This window comes from Rhineura floridana, chromosome 1 (genome assembly GCF_030035675.1).
Source record: "Rhineura floridana isolate rRhiFlo1 chromosome 1, rRhiFlo1.hap2, whole genome shotgun sequence".
Taxonomy (NCBI): Eukaryota; Metazoa; Chordata; class Lepidosauria; order Squamata; family Rhineuridae; genus Rhineura; species Rhineura floridana.
Genome location: NC_084480.1, coordinates 173,701,162 through 173,721,225, shown reverse-complemented (window position 1 = coordinate 173,721,225; position 20,064 = coordinate 173,701,162). Strand labels below are relative to the sequence as shown.

The 20,064-nt window shown below is 42.6% G+C and overlaps 1 protein-coding gene across 4 annotated transcripts in view; it reads left to right on the top strand.

Annotated features, from left to right (window-relative positions):
- The window catches only part of LOC133365104 (protocadherin alpha-2-like), a 235,821-nt gene that overhangs the window by 145,867 nt on the left and 69,890 nt on the right, over positions 1-20,064 (top strand). For all 4 annotated transcript variants that reach the window (XM_061586530.1, XM_061586512.1, XM_061586521.1 and 1 more), the window contains exon 2: positions 19,747-19,805. In XM_061586530.1, coding sequence (XP_061442514.1) covers positions 19,747-19,805 — 59 coding nt within the window. The remainder of the gene's footprint in view (positions 1-19,746; positions 19,806-20,064) is intronic.

Here is a 20,064-nt window from a genome sequence, read left to right as displayed (position 1 = left end):
GGAGTAGATGTCAGGGAAAGGCTAGCCTAGAACCTTTCTCCCTGACATGCTAGTTTTCTGTATGGTGATTTTAAAAATTATTTATATGGAAGAGCATTTAATCATGTGAGCCTCCAAAGCAGTCCAGCCCAGACATTGATTCACCACCTTAGTATGAACTAGGCCATACAGATGGTCTCTGTTTACGAGAAGTGCATGCAACTATTCCTTGCATAGGATGCTTTGTACTGCTTCTCCTCACTCCCCACAAAATAGACATGGGGAGAAGAAGACAATGGCAGGAAATCATTGGGTCTCACGGCAGGTATGAACTATGGCATAATCTGGTGATTCTGTAATTTTTCTAGTGGATCTCCATATACAATTTTAAATTCAGCTTCCATGTTGCTATTTTTTAGAAACTGTACTGGTGTTTGTAATTTCTATACAGGATGCTTTTACATACGCACATCTGTACAGGACATTGATTGTGATATGATTATAGAAGGTTGGATGTTTTGTTTTATTTTGAAATCTAGAGATTGTGTTGCACACAGTGGATCCAAATTTATTAGAGAACATCCTTCGCATGTGTAGGAATACTGTTATTTTGATTCTGTATTTTCATTTCTTATTACTAAAATACTATCATTAATTTGCAGTTTTATGAAGCATGCTATTTTGAAAGCTTGTGATTTAATTTCCAGGGTGGGTGGGGGAGGAGAAATCTGGACCTGTCCAACTTGTGATCCACCAAGACAAACATAGTCCACCAACCTGTGGCCTGCCAGACATTAGACACTCTTTCCCTTTTTGCAGTCCCAAGCAAACAGCAAAATCAGGAGGTTTGTCAAAGAAATGAGGGCGGGATGATTATATAGCTAGTGACCTGGGTTTGGTTTGGCAGGTCACTACTTGTGTGGTCTAGTTCCTGAAGGTGAATTGCATATACCAGAGACCAGTGTTGGCACATGAAGGGATTGGGGAGTGAACAGGGACTTCTAGTGTAAGTAAATCTTACTCTTTATGCAAAGTAAGAAAAAAGACCTGACAAGTAGACCATCAAGAATGTCTAAGACTGAAAGCTTCAAGGGGTTGTGCCACAACTATGGAACTCCCTTCCCTGGTAAAAGGTTTGTACCACCTTTTTGTGTGGCAGGAAGCCTGAAATTGATCAGAGTTGCAGTTTATGTTCCTTTTGAAATGGAGTACCCCTTGTACTGTTTTTGATTGGCTGTTTTTCTCTTTGGTTACTTTCTGGAGTCTGAGGGACCTGGGGGGCTAAAAGTCCATATCTCTGTATAAGCGTTTGAACAGTTATTTTCCTTTCCTAATTTTTTTTTGGGGGGGGCATTTGTCTCTAAGGTTTGTTTCCCGTACCAAAGAGAGAATGAGGGGGAGAATACTGGTGTGGCTGGTTGGGAGAAGGAATGTTTGGCGGCGGGAGGACTCACGTTGTCTTTTCTTGGATTTGCAATTGGAATGGAAGGTGTCTTGACGAAAGCTTGGAGTTGGGAGAAGAGCCTTGGCTCGGCGGGGAGCACACATAAGTTGCTTGCGAAGATATCCTTTCAGTCCCTGGCATTTTAGTTGAAGGGGTTCCAGGTGTCAAGGATGGGGAACATCTTTGCCCGAGATCCCAGAGTAGGGCCTATCAGGCGGAGAAAACTGAACTGGGCTAGATGGACCACCGGTCTGAGTAGCCAGAAGACAGCTCCTGTGTTCTAGTGGGAAGGCGGGCGGGCGTGGTGGAGCTTGTCGAGCGTTTAGTGAAAGGGGGCAGGGTTCGTGGGGCAGTTGGCCTGCCTAGCTGCGCCCTGGTGTCCCGCCCACCTCCCTACACTCTCGCTTGCCCCCACCCCGCCGCCGTGTCCTTGTCCCTGGACGGTCTCTCCTGGCTGGCTGGCTAGCGGCCCGCCTCGAGGTCGCTGTTCCAAGCCCAGGTGCTGAAAGGGAAGCAGCTTCGAGCGCCCTTCCCCAGCGCGCACTCCCGACAGAAGTAGCCGTGGAGCAGCCGCGTCAGCCGCCGGGGAAGGAAAAGGAAGAGGAGGAGGAGAACAGCCGGATCGTCGCCGGAGAAGAGGCCATCACAGCCGCGGGCCAGACCTGGCGACTGGGAGGCATGAAGGGCTGGGCGGTCCCAGTGCGGAGGAGGGGCGCGGCGGCGGCGGCTGAGACTCCTGGCGGCGCCTGGTAGCCGCTCGCATGACCCTCCTGCTGCTGCCGGGAGGCTGAGCGTGTGTCTGCCCGGAGAGGGGGCAGCTGTTTCGGGGCCTCTCTTCCCGCACTTGCCATGGCGCCGCCTGGTTCCTGGCGCGGCCGCGGGGCAGAGGCACTCGGCTTCCTGCTGCTGCTGCCGCTGCTGCTGCGCCTGGGGCCCGTCGGCGGGCAGCTCCGCTACGCCGTGCAGGAGGAGCTGCCCCGAGGCGCCGTGGTGGGCAGCGTGGCGGACGACCTGGCCCTGGAGCCGCGACTTCTGGCGGCGAGGGGTGCCCGGCTGACCTCGGGCAGCGGCAGGCAGTACTTGGCGCTGGATCTGGGCCACGGGTTGCTGCTGGTGAAGGAGCGCGTGGACCGGGAGGCGCTATGCGAGTTCAGCCCTTCCTGCTTCCTCAGCTTGGAGCTGGTGATCGAGCAGCCTGTCGAAGTGCACGACGTGGAGGTGGAGGTGCTGGACGTCAACGACAACGCGCCCAGATTCCCGCGCCAGGAGTACCGGCTGGAGATCAGCGAATCCGCCCTGCCGGGCGCCCGCTTCCCCGTCGAGAGTGCGCAGGACCCGGACGTGGGCTCCAACTCGGTGCAGAGCTACCACCTCAGCCCCAATGAGCACTTCGGTCTGGACCTCGGGGACTTTGAGCGTGGCAGCAAACTCCTGGAGCTGGTGCTGCTCCAGCCCCTCGACCGCGAACAGAATGCCCACCAGCAGCTGGTGCTCTCTGCCGTCGACGGGGGCAATCCTACCAAGTCCGCCACGGCCCAAATCTCTGTGCGGGTCTTGGACACCAATGATAACCCCCCGGAATTTGACCGCAGTACCTATGTGGCAACCTTAATAGAAAATGCCGCCCGGGCCACCCTGGTGGTAAAACTGAACGCCTCTGACCCAGACGACGGCTCCAATGGGGACTTGCTCTATTCTTTCAGCAGTTACACCCCTGAGAAAGTGCGCCAACTCTTCAGCGTGAACCCAGTGTCTGGAGAGGTGAGGGTTAATGGCACCTTGGACTATGAGGAGGCCTCCTCGTATGAGATCTATGTGCAAGCCACTGATAGGGGCTCTGTCCCCATGGCTGGGCACTGCAAGGTGTTAGTCAAAATCGTGGATGCTAATGATAATGCTCCTGAGATTGTGCTGACTTCTTTGTACAGCCCAGTCCCTGAGGATGCCCAACCTGGCACTGTGGTAGCCTTAATGAGCGTCACTGACCAGGACTCTGGCCAGAACAGGCAAGTCAGCTTGAGCATTCCTCCCAACCTTCCTTTCAAACTTAATTCCTTCAAAAACTCTTATACCCTCATCACTCAGGGGAACCTGGACCATGAAAGAGCTTCCACCTACAATATTACCATCACTGCAACAGATGCAGGGATCCCTCCTCTATCTTCTCACAAGGTCATCCAGGTGGACATCTCGGACATCAATGATAACCCACCACAGTTTGAAGAACCCACTTACTCTGTTTACATCCCTGAAAATAATGCTCCAGGAGTTTCCCTCTGCATTGCCAAAGCCATTGACCTTGATGCTAATGAAAATGCCTACATTTCCTACTCTCTGCTGAATGGAGAGATTCAAGGGCTTCCTGTGGCCTCCTATGTCTCCATTAAATCTGACACTGGCAACATTTATGCTGTCACTTCTTTTGACTATGAAAAGCTGAGGGAATTCCAGGTTGTTGTGGAGGCCCAAGATTTGGGGGTGCCATCTCTCAGTAGCACAGTCACAGTGAACATCTATGTGGTGGATCAGAATGACCATGCACCACAAATCCTGTATCCTGCCTCAGTGAATGACTCAGCAGCTATGGAGATGATCCCTCGCTCAGCCAACATTGGATACTTGGTCACCAAAGTCATAGCCGTTGATGCAGACTCTGGGCAGAATGCATGGCTGTTTTTTCACCTGGCCCAGTCTTCGATTCCAGACGTCTTTAGAGTGGATGTTCACAGTGGAGAAGTTAGGACCACTCGAAAACTGGGGGAGGACACTGTGACCACCTTCAACCTTACTGTCATGGTGCGAGACAACGGTGAGCCACCCCTGTCTTCCTCTGTGCTAATAATCATTGCTGTGGTGGACAGGGTTTCCAAAATTATTCCTGACACTAGGAGGCACATAAAAAGTCCCAGAAATTACTCCGAGATAACCCTTTATCTCATTGTTGCCCTGAGCTCCGTGTCCTTTATATTTCTCTTGACAATCATTGTCCTTGCTGTGATCAAGTGCCAGAAATCCAGTATGCATGGTGACTCCTGCTGTGCGGGGTTCTGTGGGACCCCCAGAGAAAGGTGCCCTACTGAAATGTACAAGCAGGGAAACAACAACCTTGAGACCAGAATGCCACATGGCTTAAAAGTTCAGCCCCATTTTGTTGAAGTGCGGGGCAATGGATCTCTGTCCAAGACTTACTGCTACAAAGCCTGCCTGACTGCAGGCTCAGGAAGTGATACTTTCATGTTTTACAATACTGAGGGACCTACAGGAATCAACTCCCAGGCTGTGCTGGCTGAGAGACATCTGACTGGGCAGAGTGGACAGAGCTCACAAAACCTGATCATACTTAAAAGTGAGCCCATTACTCCAAATGAGGTGAGGACTGAATGGAGAAATGACCTGAACGTGTTCTGTATTTAGCTACCAGTCCTTTAGAAGTAGCTTAGCATTGTCCAATGATAGGAAGTGAGTGTGTGTAAAAGGAAGGGTAAGGGATGCTGTTCAATATTTTCCAAGACTAAATCTGAGGCTTTTAACTCTGCTAGCTCAGATGTTATTCCATGTCTGCAGCACATGGTTGTTAAAGAGTCTTGCCTTGTCCTTGATATCAGGATCTCCTGCCACCTTTCTACTTGTAGGACAAAGGTCACCCCAGCAGTTTATATTGATAGCACTAAATATGCACAGAAGTAACTAAAACAGACACAGTCTGAGAATCAATATGCTTCAATTGATGTTCAGCACAAACCTGCATGCTTACTTGGAAGGACTGTGTTCAGTGGGGCTTATTCCATTTTTTTGTTCCCTAAAAGCTTGGTCATTTATTATTCAGTTTTATCTGCTGGATCCCCATATTAATATATATTTGGCTTTATAGTTTTGTATTTTTCAGGAGCCTGAGGATGCATAAAGCATATTTAGGTTACAATCCCATGCTATTTTTCCTTGGAAGAAGCCCCGTTGAACTCAGTAGGACTTCTTTCTGAATCGATATGATTAGATTGAACTGATAACATACTGTTTTTACTTACCACATGGTGTTGCCTCTTCTTCCTGTCCTCCTCTCCTACCTCCCCCACCTCCCCCTTTCTCTGGAAGTCTAGTGACATATTTCACTGTGTTGTTGATCCAGTTTGCCAGACATCTGGACTGTTGAAGTATGGCAGCCTGTAACCAGCCAGTGTACTTGTTTAGTACCTACGGCCTCATCATTAATTGATCATGCTCTTTTGCAGTGATACACTTGTGACTTTAAGTAAACACATGCTAACACAGTATATTGTCAAGGTTCCAGTTTTATGGCATCTGGAACACAGGAATATAACCCTGGGTGTTTCGCTGGGTGGCATATAGTATGGTATTCCAAAAACAGTCACATTGTCTCCAAATGGACTTTAGCAGTAGAAAACAAAATGTCTTCAGTTTCAAAGTTTTGGAAAAATGATACAAACACACTTTGCTGAAGGTAAATTAGTGTAGTAAAAAACTGCATGGCCAGTTTTTAGTATGCAGAAAACAAGTTAAATAGTCAAAATACTTCCTATTGAAAGCTCTGAGATGAAGTTGTTTCAAGGTGATTTTTCTCCAAAGCTCACTTACCCACTTTTAAAAGGTTCTGTTACATTTTTTAAAATAGATCCTATATAGAAAATTGGCATAATCCTTGAGAAAATAGCATGGATCATGCCATGGACAGTTTTAATGGACTTGGTGTGACGGACATTCTATTGAGGATTACAATGCCATTTTGGTAATTTCTGAATTTTTGAAATGAATCAATAGGTATAATTTATTTGTTTGACCTCAGTCCAGATAAAATGCTTGCTGAACAGTGTGATTTTTAGTGTCACAAACCTAAACATGCATCCTTGCTGTCTCATTTAGTCTGTTCTTTATGTTCAGTAAACTTGACACAGCAGAGATACATGACTGGAATTCCTATCTCTTAAAATTTTGGTGAAGAAAATCTGTATTAGGACCATGGTGTTAGAAGAGGAGAGATTAACTCTTTCTTTTTGCACCATTTTCCTGATGATTTCCGCACACACATCTGCTATTTATCCCTGTAGTACAAGTGTATGCGCACAGGCTGTGTGATCTGGTGGCTCCATGCTCATGTGAAGGTTCCAATATATACATGGAGTTCCCACAAGTTCCCCCAATCACTTTAAGGGTGGGTGCTGCTCCTTCAGTGCATCTTTCTGTGCTTTCCAAGATGACCCAGTCATTCAAGACATGTAGGAATTCTTCATGCCTTTCCCACTGCATACGAAACTCTGGATCTAAGCCATGATGCCAACATTGGTTTCACTGAAAATATTGACCTTATTTCCATGTGGTGGAATGAAGAGACCACATTGTTAATTTATATACTGAGAGAAAAATATCTGTCTATTTTTGCCCTTTAGGGTAAATGACAGGTGTGTGTGTGTGGGGGGGGGTTAGACTGCCCTTTTCCAGTACCATGGCCCAAACTGATTGCCCTCCCCACACTCCTGTTTTTAATTTTGACCCCCACTAGCACTTCCAACTTCAGGAGATCTGATCACAGATCTTGACATCTCATTTAGTTTGCTCCTAAGAATTTTACAATCTTTTTAAAAAAAAATTGATAACATGTTGTGCAAAAGATATCCCTGTGGGATTAAAATGCATTGATCAGAAACCCTAAAATACAATTCTGGAGACTTTCCTTAGCTTTAAAACAGTACTAGATTATCTACTTGCTTATTGAAGGGGAATTTACCAGCACCTTACCTGAAATCATTAATACTATGGTGGGGTAAAAGGGGAAGTTGTGCCAGTTTTGTTCAAATTAGGAGATGTGTAGTAGCTCTGTAGCTTCTTGGTTTTCTGGTACTGTGCTGTGTTATCAGTATAAAAAGGGATTGTGGATGTTCTAGGGATGCAATAATCACATGGTTTTGAGTATTTGTATGTGCATGACAGCATTTTAGCAATGATACATGGTTCTTTCTTTCCCCCCTCCCTTGTTCCACTTCTATGTGAGGCAGAGCTTTCAGCAGTCAAAATCAATTTTTTCAACAAGTGCTGAATACACCTCAGTAGCTTTCAGCATGGCATCTGTGTTCAGGGTTTTTGAAAGTAACTGGGTAACTGGAAGGTGAGCTGTCTGGAAAAATAAATCAGAAACTGCAGTGCTTGAACAGGAATCTGAACCTTGATTTAGATGAAATAATAGATTTACTGTACAGTTGCTTACTGTAACTGCGATATAACAATGGAACATGTTCCCGAGAGGCTATGGTATCTCTTTCTTTGAAGATTTTTTAGAATAGGGTTGATGGGCATCGGTAAGGAATAGGATCTGTAAGGGATTAGATATTGATGCTTCGGGTAGAAATTGGACACACAGGGTTGTATCCAATGAACCTTAGTTAGTCATGTCCATTAACTTCAATGGGTATACTCTGAGTAGAACTAACATTAGATATAATAAACCAGTGTCCTTTGGTGGCCTTGCAATTTTGTGATTCTGTTTACCAAGACAGGAGCCATTATGAGACAGATAACACACACACATGCATGCACACACACCCTTTCTACCAGTTTAACTCTCATGCCTTCCCACAATGAATCCTGGGAACTGTGGCTTGATGATGCTAGGAACTCTACTACAAATCTCTTGTTGCCCCTGGCTGTGTGTCTGGGTAGACACACCCAGAATAGGATGCAGGCAAAAGAAAACTATGAATCAGCAGACGGGATAAAGGAGTTAACCAAAGAATGGGCTCTCTTTTTGCCACCAGGCAGTTTCATCATCTTCTCTCTTCCTGAATTTGCAAATGAACAATTACCTTTTCCCCACTGGTTCCCAATCTTTTCTTCCCAAGAATAAAATGGGCAGGAACAGGAGTGAATCTCTAGATAAGACTTTGAACGCAAGCAGGACAACAGCAACAACACAGGAAAAGTGCCAGGGAAAGTGGCTAATAAGCCTCCCTCTCTGAGGTCTCTGTCCTCATTTTGACCTTTGATGTGCCCGAGGAAGGCTGGTCAATTTTTGCTAAGCATGGGGGAGCGGAGGAACCACTTTCTTTCTAATCTAGGAATATTTGAGAAATCCAGTCGCTGAAAATTTCAACACAAAATGACCTGATATACCTCTTGGGCTAATATGCAGGTAGGGATTTGGATATCCATGAGATTTTGCATTTACCCACGTTTTGAGATGCACTTCTCAGCAGTTTAAATCTATCAAAATATGCATTTAAATGCCTGTTTGAGAGGGTCACATTTCATTATCCATTTGTATATGTTCTAAAATAGTATTATATTATGTTTAAATATATATTTTGAGAGGATTTTAAAAAAATGCATATTACTGCAGAAATGGAATAGAATTATGAGTAAAAATGTGAAAGTGACATGGACTAGAAATAGATCCATCAAGAGTGTTCTAGAGCCAAAGGTGCAATTTTCTTCTAGAGAGAGAGGTGTGTGTGTGAGTATGTGTATTCTTCCTGGAGATGCTGTCCACCAGGGCATGAATTATAGGTTGTAATTTAGTGGGCTTTGAAAAATACATGCTCACTGTGACTATTAAAAGTGTTTTGTCTGTCTGCAAATGACTGTTTTAAATGTTTTGTGCAAAGGAAAAAGAGAAGAAAAGCTTTGGGGTATTTTGGCAGCATTAGTAGCCAATATCCAGCAGGTACCAGAGAGACTGTTGGTGGCACTGGAGGGGCAAAGGATCAAGGCACAGGATTTAATGAATGTCTAGTGTTATAATTCATGCCTGCTGGATGAACAAGGCAGTCAGGGCAGAATAATCATCTAAGGGGAACAGCAAGCTCTGGCAAGTCGTCTTGGCTTCAATACTGAAACACTGTGAGATTAAAGCTAGCATTTGCAATTGCTTTTTTGCAGGCGGAAGGGAGAAATCTTACTTTACTGTTGGGCTTTTAACATAACCAGCAGGCTTGTCCTTTTCAGAGAATATGTGCCATTGCTTGAATATTTGAATATTTCTCTCCCATCCTCAACCAGGGAAGTGCTGAAATACATATGGCTACAGATCTGAGCTGGGTTTTTACCTTTGCCATCTGTTGCTCTCCTCAGCAGCAGTTAAGTCTGATCAGTTTGCTTTGTCTGTTATGACAGCCCTTTCACTTCAGTTGAAGAATAAACCAGAGTGACACTTAGCTTCAAAGCTGTGCCTTCAGCAAATATGCATTGTGGGACGTTATTATTTTGTAAGTTGCCATACTGAGCATTTACCTAAAAATAGTGAAGTCCATTTTGGTCTTAATATTTTCTCTGCCACCATTTTGAATGCTCTAATAGGAAGAGCCAAGACATTTGCTGTTTGTTGAATAATGCACTGGGTACACTTTTAAAAAACTTGGATTTTTTATTTGTGTTACCCTGTGTGAGCCACCTTGGGGGTCTTTTTTGGCCAAAAATGGCATAGAAATAAACTAACAACAATAACAACACTTTGACGCATGAATTCTGAGGTTGCTTATAACCCAATTTCAGTTGCTTAATTGTGCTCACATATTGTTTTGTAGCAACTGATCTCCCAGTCAGCGTGTGTTGTTGTGTATGAGGAGAGTATTGTGGAAGAACAGGCCCCACCCCAGCAGAGGAGATGAGAGAAGATGGAGCTGAAAGGCTAGTTGGAGGTTGATATCTGTGTCACTGTCAACCAGAAAGTGATGGCAGGAGATGGCGTTTTTGCAAAGGTGAATGCCTGGGTACTTTCCTGAGAAACTTCAGCTATTGGTGAGCAAGGGAGGAAACAGGATGACTATGCAAAAGAAAGAAAAAGGGGAACTGAAAGTGGAAGTGGCCTGAGAAAGCTTCTGATAAAGGGCAGTAGAAGTCTGTCTTAAACTGAAAGGAGGGCTAGTGAAGGAATGAAGGATAGGAGGTCCTTTCCAGTCCCTTCCCTCCATCTGAGCCACATGGAAAACTCTCACTGGACCTGAGAGCAAGGTAATAGCTGCCAGTCTTTCACTCCACAGAACTCTGGCCCTTACAGATGTCTACAAACACACTTGTTAATGGCATCCTTAGCAATTGTGCTGGACCGGAGCCAATCCAGAGTACAGGCTTGTGCAGATAAATCACACACATACACATCCAACATTTCTTATATGACTTAATAGTATTTGGAACAATGAAGTGGGAATTTCTTCTGACCAGAACCCATTAAAATCAACAGCAACTACACAAGAGTCCAGTGGGACTGAGACTTTTCCTTGATCAGCTATGATCTGTTCATGACAAGTGGGATTCCACCAGGTTTTACCATCACTGCCACCCCCATATATTTTACCTTGGACAATTCCAGTCCCACCCCATTGGGGTGTACTGGGCAGTATTTTTGTACAGAAGGCTGGCAGCCTTAGCAGAAACCTGCAGCTACTATTCAACAAATAAAGCTGTTTTTGTCTTTCTGAACTCATGAAACATATTTCTATTACAATTTCTTTTTAATTTCATTTTTGTCTTCCTCATGCTAGAAATGCAAATTGTGATTGCTAGCACAGAATGATTTGGTACAGAATTAGCAGAGCTTGGAAAAGTTACTTTTTTGAACTACAACTCCCATCAGCCCCAGCCAGCATGGCCACTGGATTGGGCTGATGGGAGTTGTAGTTTAAAAAAGTAACTTTTCCAAGCTCAGAGAATTAGGGGTTTCTTCGCTTTTCATTCCCTGAAGTGCCTGAAATATGCTAGGGCTATACATAGCTGATTCCCCACATCCAATTAGCAAGCAGCATTTCCCCCCTTACCACCCTGCATTGAATTTACAGCAATAAAATAAAAGGAAACTTAGAACATCAGGTCTGGGGCATCTTATTATTGTATTTATTGATTGATTATATTGATGCCTTACCTTTCTTTTCATGATAGAAACCCAAGACAGCTTACATATGGTTCCTAGGCTGTCTCCCATCCAGGCACTGACCAGAGCTGACCCTGCTTTAGCGTCAGTAGGGAGCTGCCTTATGTGCCTTCAGACCGTAGCCTGGTCTTACAATTACTTATTTTCTTTGTAGAAGGAAAACTGAGGTGCATCGATTAAATGATTTCATTGCCATATCACACTTACTTCAAAAGAGATCTTTTCATGAAAATATACTAACTCATTGTTCCTTTGTGTAACTAACTGACTAAATATGTGTATGTACAGCAGCCTTAGCTTTTTAAAATTACTGTTTGTAAATGTGTGATTTATACTTCTCTACCTTGAATAGGATTTGAGCCAACACAAATTGAAGTTAACAAAGAATTTCTATGGCCTGTACATTACAGTTCTGTATATGTCTGCTCAGAAGTAAGTCTCGCTGAGTTCAGTGAGGCTTACTCCTAGGCACATGGGTAGGACTGCATGCTCAGTCACTGAACCAGACATAGAAACCCTTTGTACAAATGAGTGCATGGAGGAGGGGGTTGGCCCTGCCCCCAAACTCTACACATTCAGGATCCATTTTGTATTATTTATTTATTTATTTAAAAGCATTTCTAAATGGCTTAGTGGTTAAAAATCTCTAAGTGGTATTCAAAAATACAACATAAGAACAATAAGACAGTATCATAAAAACAGACTTAAAAACCAATAAAACAGTATAAAAACAGGAATTCAGCAATTGCAGGGTCCAATCTTATGAATCAGGGAAAGCCTGAGAAAAAATATATGCCCTTACAAGATGTCTGAAGCAATTGATGGATGATCCTTCATGTTTGTACAAAGGTCTTCACATGCATAGCCTCATCTTTATGCCTTCCCCCCTGCCCCTGAACTCATTTGTACACTTAGTGACCACCTGCAGAAGGCTTCCGTGAGTGCTAATCCAAGCAGGATACTCATGACTCAGAGGTTATATGAATAAATTTTCATCAACAGTCTTCTTTTTGTCTAGTGAAATGAGAGCCATATATAAGTGCATCAACTCTCTCTCTGTCTCTCTCTCTCTCTCTCTAAGTGCTAGCTTAGCCACTGTGATTCATGTGTTGGTAACCTCATGATTGGACTGCTGTAATGCGCTCTGTGTGAGGCTTCCCTTGGGATTGGTCCAGAAACTGCAGGTGGTGCAATGCTGCAGCTAGGTTGTTGAGTGGAGCACCTGGACACATGCATATTGCATCTGTGCTGAGGGGAATGCACTGACTGCCAATCAGCTATTGGGCCATATTTAAGGTCATGTTGTTAACATACAAAGTCCCGAACTACTCATGATCAAGTTACCTGCTATACCACCTGCCCTGCCCTGTATAGATCTGTAAGATCACTTAACTAATCTGGGGAAATTCTACTTGTGGCACTGCACCCTACAGAATATCACAAGGCGGAGACCTGAAAAGGGAGTTTTCTGCTGTGGTGCCTGCTGAATGCTGTTCCCTCTGCCATACGTGAAGCAGCAACTATCAGCTGCTTCAGACATCTTGTAAAGACTTGTCATTTTGTCCAGGCTTTCTCTGACCCATCAGATTGGATGCTGTTTTATATGCATGAATCCCCTGATTTTTGTTTTACATGTTTTTATACTGTTGTTCTATTTGTTGTATTTTTATTTTAATGGATATGGTTTTTATATTGTACATAGTGTACACTGGTTAGAGATTTTTAAATTATTGTGTGGTTTAGAAATGCTTTAAAATATAAATAAATATCATTAATGCATCTAATTAAAATGCAGATATGTCCTATTGAGAAAGAATGGGTTCTTTTGTATTTGATCACATGTTTGTTTGTTTGTTTCTTTTCCGTGGATTTATTTTGCTGTGATTCTTCATGTCTTCACTCAGGAGTGGCAACAGCAGAGAAGGTCATGCATTTGTAGAAAGAGTTCATCCTGCTGCTTTCTCCCCAGAGACCACCATCCAGAACCACTGAGCAAGATTGAGAGAGATGGAGAGAGAGAGGATATTTACAGTTAGGATTATAGCTGTTAAATGGAAATGCGGTGTTCTGACAGAAGGGACACCATTAAAACAGCCATTGATTGCTGTTAGCGCTTTGGACCAAAAACCGATTAACACTAAAATCTGTCTTAAAGCTCTTCATTGTGTTTCAAGATAGGGAGAGCATAGAAGCTGCTAAAGAGTCAGGATGTGTAAAATAGTTTTTAATTATCTTCCTCCCAACTCTTCTCAAAGAGTTAAGAGTACTGTAGTGGCTGGATTCTGAATTAATTCTTAATCATTAGTTACTTTCACTGGATTGTATGCATTCGTTGTAAACTGGAGAACCATAAAATTTGCTCCACATATCTAGCAGGGTTTTGGACTTCTGTATCTCAAGCATCAGCCCCCACCCCACCTTCAATTTGCATGCCTCATGACAAACCATGAATGCTTAATATCCTTCTGCACTGAATGAAACCTATTGCATGTTTGCAAAATGTCAAAGGTTAGATTATCACACGGGCAAGGAAACTGTGAAGTTTATTATGGCCTCTAATTAAATAAAGGAGGAGATGGGTGAAAAGTCTTTGTTTGTATAAAGCATATTGATATAGGAGAAATAAGAAATAAAGGCAGAGCTAGTTTTAAATACGTTACTGAGTTCAATGCATTTAATATAAAAAATAAAAAGCTGGACTGGGCATTCATCTCTGATCTGTTTCCAACAATTCCACTACAGCAGCACTTTTATTATTATGTATTATTTGTGTACTTTAGTGAATGTCATCCATTATGGCATTAAGCCAGCATTTCAAAGCATGGCCTTTTGAAGCTAGACAAGGGCACATTAGTCCAAGAGGGATTTTTTTTGGGTGCTCCGAATGCATAAACAGCAGAGTCCTGGAACAGGTCAGTTGCATTACTGTTCCTTGTTGTCCTCAGTTGGCAATTCACCATTACAAGATGTAATAATATCAGCTCCACTATCAGGATTCATTCACCTTAATATACGCCAATGTTACATACACCATCACCTGCCAACAAAGCCTTTCTTTTTCTTCCTAGGACAAATAAATCTGTATCTGCGTAAGAAAATAAGTGGACATAATTCTGACATAAAAAATTGAACACCCTGGAAATGGGAGGGAGAACATTTTCAGTCCCCCAGGATAATCTGCTGCTGACTTCATCTTAGAGGGGCCAGCTTCAGCAAAAAGACTTCAGAGGAAGGCCTCCAATGTGCTGCACAGTTTATAAGCAAATCTGACTCTGTTCAGTTTGGACTTAATTTCTAACTATGGAAAGCAATTGTTTCTCACTGGGTGAAGAGTTAGGATAGCAAGTAAGACAACGTTGTCAGAATGACTGTTACTGAGAATGGGCCATGCTCTCTCCTTAACATACCGTATGTAAATTTGGGTTCTGCATAGAAATGTGACAGCCCTACTGTTACCTTTTCCATTTCATAGCCTTTTGTCTTCTCTGTTTTGTGTGTACATGTATAAGGAGGGTGCTGGGCTCAATGAAATGGCTTGTATGGTGGCTTGAATACAAGTGGAACAAGACATGGGCTGAGTCTGACCAAATACAAAACTTACCATCAAACCTACTTTATGGTAGTATCAGGAGCTGCCCGGACTAGAACCTGGCAGCCTGGTTCTGTGCATAGCTCCCAATTTTATGAGCCTACAGTGCTGCTGGTAGAAGTACCTCCTTAGATTAGGGATGGCTAATCTGTGGTCCTCCACATGTTGGAATATAATTCATATAATCCGTGATCATTGGCCATGAAACTTGCAAGTAGTTTAGATAAAAGGAGAGTAAGAGGTGACATGACATGCAGTGATGGCCACCAACTTGGATGGCTTTAAAAGAGGATTAGACATTTAAAAGAGGATTAGACAAATTCATGGAGGATAATGGTATCAAAGGCTACTAGCCACGGTGGCTGTGCTGTGCCTCCACAGTCGAAGGCAGTATGCTTCTGAATACCAGTTACTGGGAAACTGGGGGGAGGGGGGATACTGTTGTACTCTGGTCCTGCTTGCGGGCTTCCCGTGGGCATCTGATTGGCCACTATGAGAACAAGATGCTGGATTAGATGGGCCACTGGCCTGATTCCAGCGGGCTCTTCTTATGTTCTTATGTTAATTACTCTGACCTCTTTAAAAAAGGTTAACTCCTGTCTACCCTTTTGATTCATTTTGTTAATCATGCTCTTTTACCTGCTGCCTCTAGATAGTCCTGCTGAAATTACAGGTCAGTAGTCCGCTGCTTCTAACCAGATTCAGGGACTGAGTTAATTTGCCTGCCCCTTTCTATCAGTTCAACACGACCAGTTTCTCTATGCAGGTGGAAAAGCAGCTTGAATATGGCAATGCTAAGCTTAAAAATGAGTTGAAGGCATGAGTTTAACGAACTCTGCCCTCTGACCCTCCATAGGGAAGAAAGAGTCAGCTCAACATAATGTGTATTTTGATCCTCAAATGAAACTCCCCCAGGTCATCCTGAATGCATCACATGGTCTAAAACTGTGGTACCCAAGTCTGTCTCTCGTCCGCAGTGTCATGTCCAACTGTAGGACAACCAGAGGCAAAGGAAGCTAGAGAGCTCATGCCTTTAGCAGTAGTATAGAAGAGAGCATTTTGGCAGGTTCACATTCCATTATCAAATCTCGGCTTAAGAAACTGAGATACGCATGAGCTTCATTCATACAGCCTGTTTGCTCCAACCCCTTTTGTGTGAGTGAGGAAATAAGACAGGAAGCTATATAGCTTCCCATTACGTCTAAACTGCAACTAGTCAGGATCAAGAAGTCAACTTTTTTTTAAGCCATAGCTTCATATTGTGGCTTGTTGGGAAACCGTTATCCATAGTTTTCAGTTTGGATATAACAAGAAGTTATGGTTAACTGCAGTTTCTGATTTATTTCACCACTTGAATGGAGGGAAGAGCAGATTGCCTTCATGTGGGTACCTGAAGCTTGTGCATCTTGATCATGTGCACATGTCATAACAAAGGGGAACAAAGAGCCAATTCTGCTGTAATCCCTATTATCTCAAAGAGAAAACAGAAGGAAAGAAAATGGTGGTGAGTTCTTTGTTGCAACACACTTGTGAATCCACCAGTTTAAAAACAGTGCTTTAAAGGACCACAAGATCTCTGCAGTGTCATTTGGCTGCCTATATTATAAAAGTGACGGTGTTATGGAAAGTATGCTCACATGGAAGGGTCTTAATGGACTGAGGGTAGAGCCTGACACTGATTTTATGCCTTCTGTGTTAATTTTTACCTCTGTAGTCCCTTCAGTACCACTCCCTATATATGTGTGTGTGTGTATGTATATAGTATTTTATGTATTTTAATTGCGTTTTATGTATTTTAATTTATTTTAATGTTTTTGTGATGTGCCCTATTATAGGGTAGAAGGGTGAGATAGAAATCTTTTAAATAAATAAATAAATAATGGAAAGTAATAGTCACAATTATTGTGGGAGCTTGTGTGCACATTTCAGGGGAGCTGCCGCATGGCCAGAGCTTGGAAAAGTTACTTTTTTGAACTACAACTCCCATCAGCCCAGTCCAGTGGCCATGCTGTCTGGGGATGATGGGAGTTGTAGTTCAAAAAAGTAACTTTTCCAAGCTCTGCGCATGGCAAGAGGTTGCCCACATACATACAAAGGGGACCTGAATAGAACTAGTGTGCCAGGCTGAGATGATCTTTCTTGCCTTTTGAGGATAATAAAATGGAAATATATACCTCCGGGAACTTCTTGAGGATAATAAAACGGAAATGTATACCTCCTGGAGCTTCTTGGAGAAAGGAGAGGATGCAAACATGAGCCATAAAATACAGTTGAGTCACAAGTCACCCATTTAGATGTCCAGACAAATATGCTTAACAGCAATATACGGCTGTAAAATATGATGAATATTTCTCTTGTAACCAGTGTAACAAAGAAAAGTAATTTAATATTTTGTAGTTTCAGGTGACAAATAGCCACTATTTTGCAGCAAAAACAATGAAGAAATGTCACATTGTAAAGATTCAGATTTATTGGGTATTAACCTTTGTAGACTAGGGTCCATTAGTCTTGAATCTAACAAAATAGTCTGTGGTCCACACAAACTTAGGCATCAATAAAGCTATTAGTCTAAGATATCACAGGACTTTTTTGTTGTATTCTCAAATAACTCTGATACAGTTATTATGTCTGTGATCACTGGTTATGGCTGAGATTTGAGTTTGAAAACAGGGTATTTGGTTTCCATTTCTTCCTCCTGTTTTTGTACCACTTTGCTTGAGGCATAAGCTCCTGTTGTGACAAAACATGTCTGCTTTTGACTAAAATCTGCTGCAGTCAGCAAGCCTGATATAATCTAGTATAATTCTCTGCAGTCCATAAACCCCAGCAGAAAACCCATAACAAATAGAGTGGCTTAAATCCATTCTTCACAGGAGGCTGCACTTAATAGGAACTCCGTGAGGCACCTTACAGTAGAAGAGAATCATTTTCTCACTTTCAGTGGATAAACAAGCAAAGTTTTTTTTCAAGAATACAAAAATCTCTGTCTTCACACATTTTCTTGTAATCCTTAACATCCAGTCCTTAGCAATATTAACTGAGAAGTAAGTACTGTACATCTCAAGCTGGTTTGGGATTGTAGACGTGATATTCAGTTTCCTAACACCTCATTTTCCATTTTCCTGTGTCATGCCTTTTGAGTTTTGCACGCTGCCCATTGTTCACAGTGCATATGCACTTCTTCCTCTTTGTAATTATTGGACCTGTTCTTTGTTTGCATGGGGTTGCACTCCATTTTAAAAATCTAATAAAAAATTGTGCACAGTCAGAAGCATATGTTACTTTATTGTTTTAAACGATTATTTTAACATTTGTATAGAAAACCCTAAGCAGTTTACATAGAACATATAATATATATTAAAATTATCTATAAAAGTCAGAAGTTTAAAAACAAATTGACCTAAATAATTCCAGGTATATATAAAATCAGTAGTTAAAAATATACATTATATGTATAAAAAAGGAAATTACCTATTGACATGCATGTCAATCTTTCATATCTGGATAAGCTTGCCTAAACAAGAAAGTTTTTAGCAAGCACCAAAGACAACAGAGCTAAGATGTCTGCCTAATGTCAATGGGCAGGGAGTTCCAGAGTGACCTTAATGATTATTTGTAACAGGAGTGGCTAACGTGTGGCCCTCCAGGTATTGTTGAACTCGGCTTCCATCAGCCACAGCCAGCAGGGCCAATGGCTAGGGATGATAGGAGTTGTAGTCCAGCAACCTCTGGAGGGCCACACCTTAGCCATCCCTGGATTTATACGATGGAACTTCACTTTATGGCAGCCAACAGGCTGCTCACAAACATGGCAACCTTCTGTTGAGTTCTCCATTGTGTAGTGACAAGGCCAAACTAAATGTGACAGGGACAGGCAGTCACATTTATTCTTCAGGTGACTAACCTATTCATGTAAAAAGCAGACCGAAGTGGTCCTATTTTTTATTTAAAAAGGTACAATTTGGAGTAGAACCTTTCCCCTTTCCTCTTACCTCTGTTGTTTCAAGCCCAGGTCCAATTTCCAAAGTGATTCGTACTGGAGAGAAAAATGATTAAAGTGAAGGAACATAATGAGCTAAGGTTGGAGAAGGGGGTGTGGAACCATTCAAGTTCCCTTATCCACATAACTCTTGTAATGTTAAAAGCAACCCATGTACTCTTTTTTGTGAATGGGGCAGACATGAAGTTAGCTGCCCCCATTGTATTTAGTTTGCCCCTGCTTAAATGTGACCTGACATGCTGACATTAGTTGCTGCTAGTAAACAGTAGGAAAATGTAATTGTACTACAATAGCAGTTGAATGTTATGAGATGTTATGGTGCATGTGGAGGTTTGACAGGGGAATGCCATTTTTGTGGCAGCACCTTGCCTTCTATAAAGCATGGTTTACTAGTTCTGTCCTTAGATGTTGGATTTATGGTTGGAAGCTGCCTCAGATATTGTAGATGGGATTCCAATGATTAAATAAACCTCTCTGTTAGGCACTTTACTAGGATGCGCGAAATCTTTAAAAAGCGGGAGGGGAGATTGGGGTCTCTAATATGATGACCTTTTGGTTGGCCAAGAGTTTAATAGTGACAACTGATGAATGGATAAAAGTGTGTGTGCAGTTCAATTTAAAAAGTGATCAAGAAATGCCATGATTACAATGACTCAAGTGTAATTATAACAATGTTCCTTTGAAATGTATAGGAGTTGGCAAATCTTATTGCATTCAAGTGAGTATATTTATGTGATCTTTTGGCAAAACATTTTTTAAAAAGCTGAAGAACTTTGGAAGGGATCCTATATTAGAATGCATAGCTTTTAAAATATCTTTAAGCACAAATTAATATTGATTTCTTTCTTTGCTTTGCATTGCAGCCAAAACCACCCAATCCTGACTGGCGTTATTCTGCATCTTTAAGAGCTGGAATGCAAGGGTATGTATTACATAAATCCTCATTTTATGGCACTGTACCTTCGATATTCTGTGAAGGGAACTATTCTTTTGCAGTCTGGTTGCTTTAAGCTGGATATGGCACAAGTCACCAGGAAGATCTCATATCCATGCTTCACTGACATGAATGGGAGCTGTTCAAGAGCATGACCCTTGTGCCCTTGTGGTTTGGGAGGAGAACTTCCTGGTGGAATTAGCCCATAAATAGCTGTAAGGGAAGCACCCAAGTTTTGATCTTTGAA